This window comes from Tiliqua scincoides, chromosome 1 (genome assembly GCF_035046505.1).
Source record: "Tiliqua scincoides isolate rTilSci1 chromosome 1, rTilSci1.hap2, whole genome shotgun sequence".
In the NCBI taxonomy this organism is placed as follows: Eukaryota; Metazoa; Chordata; class Lepidosauria; order Squamata; family Scincidae; genus Tiliqua; species Tiliqua scincoides.
Window position 1 is genome coordinate 142,996,236 of NC_089821.1, and position 10,295 is coordinate 143,006,530.

General features: G+C 40.0%; 2 protein-coding genes across 2 annotated transcripts in view; one reads left to right on the forward strand and one right to left on the reverse strand.

Annotated features, from left to right (window-relative positions):
- The first annotated feature begins 98 nt into the window (after positions 1-98).
- Positions 99-7,277, forward strand: PNO1 (partner of NOB1 homolog). Its single transcript, XM_066640311.1, has 7 exons — positions 99-302; positions 1,595-1,744; positions 2,633-2,716; positions 3,302-3,362; positions 4,221-4,338; positions 5,492-5,562; positions 7,049-7,277. The coding sequence occupies exons 1-7, from the start codon at positions 150-152 to the stop codon at positions 7,114-7,116; spliced, it is 705 nt and encodes a 234-aa protein (XP_066496408.1). The 5' UTR covers positions 99-149; the 3' UTR covers positions 7,117-7,277.
- Positions 7,278-8,934: 1,657 nt separating this feature from the next.
- Positions 8,935-10,295, reverse strand: part of PPP3R1 (protein phosphatase 3 regulatory subunit B, alpha) — a 43,739-nt gene continuing 42,378 nt past the window's right edge. Inside the window, exon 6 of the mRNA XM_066640393.1 lies at positions 8,935-10,295. This exon is cut by the window's right edge and continues 729 nt beyond it. The gene's annotated coding sequence lies outside the window, so the exon portion shown is untranslated.

The following is a 10,295-nucleotide window of genomic DNA, read 5'->3' on the forward strand; positions in this document are numbered from 1 at the left end:
AGAGAATGAAGACAGAGCGCCACTCCTGCCGAGCAGTCTTGCGGCGGGGCGAAACCATAGAGTTGGCGGCGGAAATGGCGTCGGGCGACGGAAGTGGCGACGGCTGCCGGCTAGCCCCGCCTCTTCGTGTCGGTGCGCGTGGACTAAGAATGGCTCAGGCGGAGACGCAGACCGCGAGCGAAGGCTTCACCCGCGTCCGCAGGCGGAAGAGGCGAGCGGGCGAGGGCCCCATGGAGACAGGCGGGGGCCCCCCGCCCAGGAAGCGCCCCGACTTTCCTCCCCTGCGCGGGGGCGTCCTCGGAGTAAGCCCAGTCCTAGGCATGACTACTCGGAAGTAAACCCCATTGTAGTCAATGGGGCTTCTTCCCAGGGAAGTGTGGAGAGGATGGCAGCCTCAGAGCCCAGTCCTATGCCTGTCTACTCAGAAGGAAGCCCCATTAGAGTCAATAGGGCTTACTCCCAGGCAAGTGGCTGGGATTGTGGCCTTGGCGCCCAAGCTGATGCATGTCTACTCAGAAGTAAAGCCCTTAATAGTCAATGGGACTTACTCCCAGGTAAGAGTGGATAGGCTTGCAGCCTTAGAGCCCAATCCGGTGCATGCCTACTCAGAAGCAAGCCCCTTTCTAGACACTGGGGCTTGCTCCCAGGTAAGTGTAGCCATTGTGTTCCATGTTCAGTGGGGCTTGTGGCTAGGACTGCAGCTTCAGATAGCTGAGTCCTGTCTCCTGTTGCTCTCAGCCATGTGGCAGATGTTTAAACTCCAGGGATTTCTATAGGCTGTTTCTTATATATGTTTTTTTAACTTTGTGCCTAAGATGGTTCGTCTGCCTATGTAAAAGTAACCCATGTGTGCAGCAAACACATGTATCCTACAAGTGTGCTGTTGGATCACAGCTGATTGCAGTTCTGGTTCTATGCATGTATACAATGAATTCAAGTGTGTACGTGGCTTAGCTTACTTTCAAATATATGGTTTACAATCACAACTTAATGGCACAATCATATGCATGTCTGCTCAGAAGTAAGTTGTGTTTAGTGTACTTACTCCCAGGAAACTGTGTATACAGGATTGCAGCCTTTGGGTAGATATACATCACCTCCCCCCCCCCAATGCAACCATTTGGTGGGTGATGTGGCTGATATAGCCCTTCTGAATAATACAGAACCCATATTTGTCAGTGCTGACTGGGTGGAAGCAGGGAAGTGGTGGAGTTTACCACTTTGCTACTACATTTGAATTACAGCTGTTTGTGTCATAATTCCACCTCCCTTTTCTGAAAGAGCCATGTCTCATTCAGGATACACTTTTTGATATTTTTCTATATGTAATGTGTGTGATGGACCTCAAAAATTGTTTGAAATTGGTTATATTAAACTGAAGTGTTTCAGGGTGGGGTACTCGTGCCTTTTTCTACTCTATGAAAACTTCACAAAATTAGTTGACCTAAACTGCTTTTTAGTTGGAAAGATTAGATATAAATCTTTAATATCTGTGGTGGTAAGTTATCTGATTAATTTTACTTGTCAGTGTGTGTGTAATTAAATACCGAAATAGTAATTGGTTTCTAATGCAAAGCAACTTTTTTTTATTCAGGATGGGAAATATGAAATGAGGAAAATTCCTGTACCAGCAAATAGATACACACCTTTGAAGGAGAACTGGATGAAGATTTTTACACCTATTGTAGAACACTTGCAGCTTCAAGTTAGATTCAACTTGAAAACAAGGAATGTCGAGATAAAGGTGAATTATAAAACCAATTCTCTTTGAAAGGTCAGCAATATCTGACCTTGTTTGTCTGCAGTCAGGGAAGGCTGTTCCTGCACCTGGGTAGCTTGAATGTTCTGCTGCTGATGCCTGCTCCTTGCCTTCTCTAAATGATGAATAACTCATCTAGCTCATCTTATTTTAAGTTATGAAAATGAGATTTCTGAACCAGTCTTATGCTTCTGGCCCCACTTCTGCAGATAGTTTGCCACCTAGAACATACTTTGCAGATTTGATGGTAGCCAAAAGGAGTGATGGCCAATGTGATAGCAACGGAATGGTAGCAAAAATCTGAGGATTTGGGCATGAGATGAATGTAGACAGCATTCTAGTTATCTCCCTCCCACTTCATTTGCTTCATGACCTCTATAAACCTGGAGAACCTGTTGATAGCCTAGCCAAGCCAATGTGCTGTTTCACAGCTTACTTGATTTGAAGAACAAATCCCTAGAAAGCACACTGGACTGTTGCTGGCTCCTGTAATCTCAAAGGGATAATTTAGTAATCCAGATCTAAACTGTTTTCTGTGTTGTGAAAGAGTGAAATATCACTCGTGAATAAAAAGGTCTAAAATTGGCTAGGTATGGAATTTTAGGTAATGCAAGTGTACTGAGTGTGTGTTTGAGTACAAACATAGTGTAGGTTCAGGAGTAGTTAAAATATTGGTCTTAAAGGTGAGCGCTCAGACTGGAAAGAATGGATAGCAGCTTGCTTTGAACACCCAGTGCACAGAGATTCGTTTTTAGTTCTAAACGGGGGTAGTATTAGTAGCTTGTGACATGTGTCTGATTTGGCATACTTAAAACCTGTACAGTCTTTCAGAGTTTTACCACTCAAATCACAAGATGCATTTTTTCCTTCTAGACTTGTAAAGAAACTAAAGACATAGCTGCTCTCACAAAAGCAGCTGACTTTGTGAAAGCTTTTATACTTGGATTTCAAGTTGAGGTAAGTTTTCATTTTTTCTTAAGCAGATCAATTCATTAGAAAGTGAAATTTAGACACATAAGAAATTTTATCTGATGTTTATAAAGCTTTGTTCTTTTTTTAAGTTGGATATATGATAAACTGTTTTCCAATTCAAAATTGGACTTCTGCATTTTTATGGTGGGTTTCATATCATTGCATGCCCTAAAAATACATAGATTATGTATAGATATTCTACCATTTGTGCAACACAATGGTATTTCTTTTGAAATTGACTGATTTTTTTCAAATCTGTAATTTGGTCTAAAGAATTGCTGTACAGCTCATATTCAGATTTTTTGATAGTTCAGGATGCATTCTAGTCAAAGGGGGGGGGGGAAGTATAATCATGCAAAGCAGATATTGAAAGTTGTGATACCGAAAGGCCAGTTTCAACCAACCAGTATAAAAAGTACTAGTCAGCGCTAACTAATACTGAATTTCATGCTTATTCATTTACACATCTGATCTAAACTGATATTTTTAAGAGCTGTAGAATTGTTGTGATCAGTGTTCTTATTATGTGAAGTGTAATTTGCATCATTTCATCATTCTTAAATCTTCTAGGATGCACTTGCTCTCATAAGACTAGATGATCTTTTCCTAGAATCCTTTGAAGTAACAGATGGTGAGTATTACATAGTTATACATAGGGTGCTATGTTATCTAAACCTCAGTATGAACATATTTTTCAGATATTGAGGAAGGTGTAAGGACTTGCAATAAAGGCATGCTCATTGTTAAGTTATGAACCTGTTCTTGCTGTTATTGTTACAGCCCATAAATAAAACTCAGTATAAAAGTGTCTTTAAATTCCCTGACTGAAATTTGGCGTTTAGGTCAGACTATCAATTTGTCTCTTGAATAACAAATTAATTTTAGGATTATTAAAGTTAGAAGTCCTGTTTTTAAATTGTCAATTTTAAAGGCCTGAGATTTTTTTTATAAAAAATTTCAGCTTTAAGGAATGGTATCTGCACAAATTGGATTTTTAGAAGATCCACAGGGGGGCAATATTAAGATTTCAGTACCATTGAGTTTTTACTGCTTTAAAGCAGGGGTGCTCAAACTTTCAACTTTAGGGATGCTGGACCTTTAACAAGTGTATAGAAGAGAGAATTTCAGCAGGTGCAACTTGTCATCCCACAGATACATGCAGGGAAATACAGGCTTGGATGTTTTCCCCTTATCAAATTTCTTACACATGCAGGATTTTTCCAGGGACATCTAACTTAGCTAGGATTCTACTTCTCAGTAAATTCTATTAACCAGTAGAATTCTTTTTTGGAGTTAAACATTTTAACAATGTTGTACATTTATATGGAGCATCTAGTCGCCTTCTATCCAAAGAACAAGGGTTACACCTGCTCATCTCAAGCAATTCTGAAGCATTTGGTCCTTCCAAACTATTCTTGGGGCTCTGGGAATAATCTTATTGAGGTGCAGTTTATAAACCAATGCTATAGAAGTATTTTTTTCCTTTTAGTGAAGCCTTTAAAAGGAGATCATCTTTCCAGGGCAATAGGAAGAATTGCTGGAAAAGGAGGAAAAACAAAATTCACTATTGAAAATGTAACAAGGACACGAATAGTTCTTGCAGATTTGTAAGTATAATTGGACAATAGGCAAAAGTGTGGTGTAGTTTAACATTCTGATATTACATGCAAGGCAGCCTTCATCTTAACATTCTGTGGCTCTGAATGAACGCTCTATAAAGTAATTGTGGGATGAAAACACAGGAGCTGAAACATTGTAGACATATCTGAATGAGGTCTTGAATTTGGGTTGTGGTTTCTGAATTGTTTTGAAGAGCTGCTGTCTGGAGTAGATAGTAATAGTATTCTCTAAGAAAAGGTAAATATTTAATATTGTGAGGGAGGAGTTGCTAGCTCTAAATGGTGAGATCTGATAATCTCAGGGGAAAGAATGGGAGTGCATTAAGTGGATAGGATTGTCTTGTGCGAAGGAGGAAAAAATGGTAGTGGCAGCATTTGTTGCAGGTGTTGTACCTGGTCCCTTTCCTTTCTAGTCATGAGGGGAAACATATTTAAATGTTTGTTCCTCCAGGAAAGCTCCAGCCACAGAACAGCAAGCTTTGCTGCTGGAAGAGCTGTGAACCCAGGATGACTAGATAGAATGGAGGACACAGTGCCTACACCTTTAACAGCTGTATAGAAGAGGGAATTTTGGCAGGTGCAGCTCAACACGGAAGGGTTTAAAAAGCTGCACCTGCCAGAATTCCCTCTTCTATACAGTGGTTAAAGGTACAGCGCTCCATTGCTTCTGGTCACCCTGTGTGAACCTCAGCTCCACTATGTAGCTTCAGCAACCTTCCCTGTCTGGGAGTGGAGTGAGGGCTGAATCCCTGCATGCTGCTGCTTTGTCCTTTCCCAGCTCATGTCCTAGAAAAGACAGTGGAGTGACTAAAGACTGCTCATATAAAATTAGTAAGACAGAACTGCTCCTATGTCTCTTTACTAAGAGTCAACTAAGCTAAACTGCTGAAAATACAGGTGTGAAGGAACCAAGCAATGACCCTATTGCCACCTAGTCAAGCAAGGTCAGTCTGGGGAATGAAAGGAAAGCCCTTTTGGTTTTCAAAAGGTGGTTTTTGATCTCCTTGGTGGTTTTTGATCATGTGACCTGCCTGCTACCAAGAGGAGCTTCTCACATGCAAAGACTGAACACCATGGAGAATTACTTCCAAATATTAAGCTATATTCTTAAATACTATAAACTTGATTTTTTTTATTACAGAAAAGTTCATATTTTAGGGTCTTTCCAGAATATTAAAATGGCACGAACAGCAATTTGCAACCTTATCTTGGGTAAGTGTGTTAAGAGGAAATTCAAGTGCCCTATTTTTATCATAGCTGTGAAACTATTTTCATTTCTGGTGGCTTGGATCAGAATTGCTTAAGACCCTAAACATAGGAAGAATGGTAAGGCAGCTGTTAGCTTTGAAGCAGTAGAAGCTTCAGTAATACTGTTGACTGTGTGTTATGAATGGGCTTACAACAAACCTTTTAAGCCAGTGGTTCCCAAACCGAGCTGTGGCTCCCTGTGGAGCTGTGGAAACCAGCCAGGGGAGCCACAGAATCCTCACAAAAAGCTTGCTGTTGTATATGGTTGTAGATGTAATTGGAACTGTGGCCAATGGCCCAGTAGATCAAGGAATTCACCAGGTGAAAATGTTTGGGAACCATTGCTTTAAGCATTTAACAGCAACTACTTCAGATATTTGCCTATAAGTCAATCTTACAAATAAGTCGAGGGCAGATTTTGAGCCAATCATGGAATTTTCTGTGACCCTCAGATAAGTTGGGGGAGATTAAACTTGGGGTGTGTGACTATGTTTTGTCTGAGTTTACTTGAGGCCAGGTTCTGAAAAATAACCTCAGTAATTGTTCTCTAAGACTTGTACAGTCTCTAATTTATTAAAAATATAGTAAAAGATCTTAAGAAATTTTTATTTAACAAATTCTAGTCTTCACAACCTTTTTGTAAACACTATCAGAGTAAGTGAACTGTAAACCTACCAGTAGAACAGTGGTTCCCAACCTGGGGTACATGTTCCCTCAAGGGCACTCAACAGGACCTTTAGGGGTACTTGAAAAAGAAATAAATGATGGCAGAAAGGCTACAGAATGCCTTGCAAGGCAGGAAGGGAGGTAGCTAGTTGGCTGTGAAAGCCCCACCAATAGCTAGACTTTGGTCATCAATTCATGTATGAATCAGTGATTGAAAACCAGCACAGTAAAAAAGCTGAAACATAGTATGGAAAGTGATCAATCACCAAGAATTTCTCAGGACACTTCTGGTGCAAAACAGTGCAAAGGCATAGTCTGTTCTTCAAACAGATAAAATGAAAATACTGTGATGAATACATGAAGTGTGGGTTTTCATACAGAGGAGATGAGGGTTTATTATTAATTACAAACGTTTAGGTCAGCCATTTTCAACCACTGTGCCATGGCACATTGGTGTGCAGTGAGTGGTCCACAAGTGTGCCACAGGAATTTGGGAGAAGGTCATTTATTAGTAGGGCCAATGGGGATGTGATCCTCCTGCTGGTGGCATGCTGTGCCTTGGCAATTTTAGTGCCTTGTCAATGTGCCGTGAGATGAAAAAGGTTGGGAACCACTGCAGGAGAACCACATAACTGGGAGCATGCAATTCAGTTCACAGCAGAGACAAGGAACGAACGATCAAGTGTAGCTGCACATAGTCGCAACCCTATTTACTCAGAAAAAGACCCATTGCTTTCTGAATGTTCAAAAGTGAATTTCACGAATGATTATGTTTCTTCTTTAGGAAGCCCACCTTCAAAAGTTTACGGTAATATCCGAGCAGTGGCCAGTAGAGCAGCAGAAAGGTTTTGAGAGCTGGATGCAAATGCAAGACACAGAAATGGCTTATATAGAAGCAAAGTTACAAAAAAAGCAAGTCATACTTCCATCATGACTGACTAAGAAAGCTGCTTCAACATGTGATCTTTCCCCTAATTTAAGAACTTATAATAAAATGAAGTTATAGCAAAGAAGCCTAAGTAGTATTTTGAATTGAGCTCTATTACATTAAACAACATAGTGGGAACTGTGTGTGGTGAGTCAAATACTGGACCTTGACAGTATTCAGTAGTACAGTCTCTTAAACTAGCCCTGGAATCACTCAGATGAGAGTTCTCTACATTCAGGATGCAGTGGAACTAGCTGAAGAATACCAAAGGCTTGTTATATTTAACAGGGCAGTCTTAGGCTTGAAGAATTCTGCAACACCCCAGTCAATGGTTGTCCATAAAAATTAAACAGCTTTGCTTACAAGGATCTTAAGCCATTTATGCCCAACATTGCAACAGGGATCAAATGCGTATACCTGTGGGCTGGGCAGAAATGGGTTAATATGTGTCCATGGAAAGTGACATAGCTGAGAAACACCACTATTTCAGAGTGTCAATATGATAGCACATGCGGCCCTCAGGGAGCCCCCAGTCTCCAATGAGCTCTGGCCCTCCGGAGATTTGTTGGAGCCCGCACTAGCCTGACACAGCTGCTCTCAGCATGAGGGCAACTGTTTGACCTGTGGGATGAGGGCTACTTCCACTGCTTGCTGTTTCACATCTGTGATGCAGTAGCGGCAGCAAAGGAAAGGCCAGCCTTGCTTTGTGCAAGGCCTTCTATAGGCCTTGAGCTATTGCAAGACCTTCATTCATATAAGTTCATCTTTAATATATTCATTTATGTAAACTTATTCAAATTTTAAATGTAAAGTATTTTTTCCCCCAGCCCCTAACATGTAGCATATGCAGAAGCACGCTTTGGCTTAGTGAACACTGGCAACCTAACAGCCGACATATCTGCTTCTGCGCAGAGCAAACTCTGAGCTTGGCCTTGTTCACTGCCTTTTACCTAGTAAACAAGATGAGCTAGCATTAGAGATAAAGAAGCGCTGAGAGCTTAGGAATTTGTTGTCAGCTAGCTAGAAGTGTCTTATCTGTTGACTGTTAGTAAACTGTACTGCTTCAAGAGTGAATAAAAAGGCTGAGAGGGGGCTGGACCGGCTCTTTTGGCTCCTTGAGCTTCCGGCTTTCTTCCGGCATCTACCTTTGAAACCTGTCTCTGCCTTCATTCGCGCTCTCCTTCTCATTCTTTGCTTTTTGCTCCTTCACCACATCAAGCAGCCATGACTCTTAAGTCTCAGGCTGCTTCCCAGCAAAATTGATGCTACATCAACACAGTGTCAGAGAGATGATGTGGCCCTCCTGCCAAAAACTGGACACCCCTGACTTAAGGGTTAGATTCTGGAATAGTATGTAATGTGCTGTCTGTGTTATTCATGAGTATATCTGGTTCCAAGTGGCTAATGTAATTTTTTGCATTAAACTGGAATCTAAATACATATTTAACTATAACTGTAAGGTTTATTTGGACTATGAGACTGTAAATGTATTTTTACAAACTTTCCCACACACTCTTGCAGCAAAATGGTCAACTTTTAGAAAAGTAGTTGTAGAACCAGTTGCCTCTGTAAAACCTATTGAGCCTTTCACTGAGAAATGGGAACATACAGAAATACAGTATGGTTGAATTGTATTGCATGTATAGTATACGAGCATCAATAAGCCATATATATATGAAATAAAGGAAAAATATTTTGCAGTTCCTTTACTTTTCTATGGAACCTCACACAGAATACTGTGGTAAAGTTCAAATATTTTATTTTTTATTCATACAGTATGAAGGTTCCTATCGTTCCAACAATGTATGATGTAGCATGCAGAGGAAAAACTAAACATTCAACATAACCCATTTTCCACACACAAACTAAAAAAGTCTCATCCCCCAATAAGAAAGTAATGTTAGCACTATTTTCTATAACGCCAGCCAGGATATGCACAAGCAATTAAGAAATAGAAAGCATTTGCTAAAATGTTTGTAACAAATACTTATGTACAAAAAAATTCACAAAAGACTAGTTCCCCCTTGAAGCAGAGCACATGGCAGTTGACACTGGAACAGATACAACCACTGGCTGGGATTATAAGCCACGTACTGATCCAGAGGAAGAAAGTTACATGTAGTGGAGATTCTCTGTTTTAACATTTACCAAAGTTTGGCAACATTATCTTTTTTAAATTATGCAAATCATGTAAACAAGAGGAACATTTCAAATCGATCTACATGCAAAACTTCATGTCATGCAAGGACACCAAGCACCTGGATTTCTCTCTCACAGACAGAGCCCATGATGTGCAGCACTCAGTTGAAGGAGCAGCTATGGCAGGCAGGGAACTGATTTAAGTTCATACAACCTGCCCTTTCCATTGCTGATTATAAAACCTTTTAATAGAAAAACTGCTATACAGGAAAGGGTATACTATCCAAAAAAATCTAATGCAAGTTTTTCTTCTAGCCAATAGTACCATTGCAGAAAAGGAAAGGGATGATATAAAGTTGTAGAACATGGCTCGCTACTTTTATATCACACATCAAGTTACTATCCATTACAAGTCATGATATGGACAAATCTAGAAAAAAAAAATTCTCCAAGAACTGGAGAAGAACAAGAGGTATACATTTAGATAATGTGAAGCTTTCCTCCTTCCCTATGGCATAGGCTAACGTTTCCCCCATAATATCTGTAATAATCCTATATACACATATATAAAATATTACCAGTTTATTTATGCAACTTGTACTACATAAAATGCATAAGGGAAACTATATGATTGGAACATAACTTAATGGCAAGAGAGGTTTTATAGTCTCACTGTGCAATGGGAATCTTACACAATCGTCATTTTAATCCTAAATTCTTAAGCTAAGTGCTGAAAAAAAATGTAAATGCTTTCAACTGTTTTATCTGTACATCACAACTGATGTGTAACTAGGGATATTATGTGCAGCTGCACCCATTTACTAAGTGAAAAGATGAAATGGCCACAAGCATTCTGTAAATCCTATTTGTACACAAGGACTAGTTCTTGGCATTAACATTAAATTACATTTTCTCATACTACTAAGTAGAATTGTACTGAAAGCTATCAAGCAATGATGCAGTC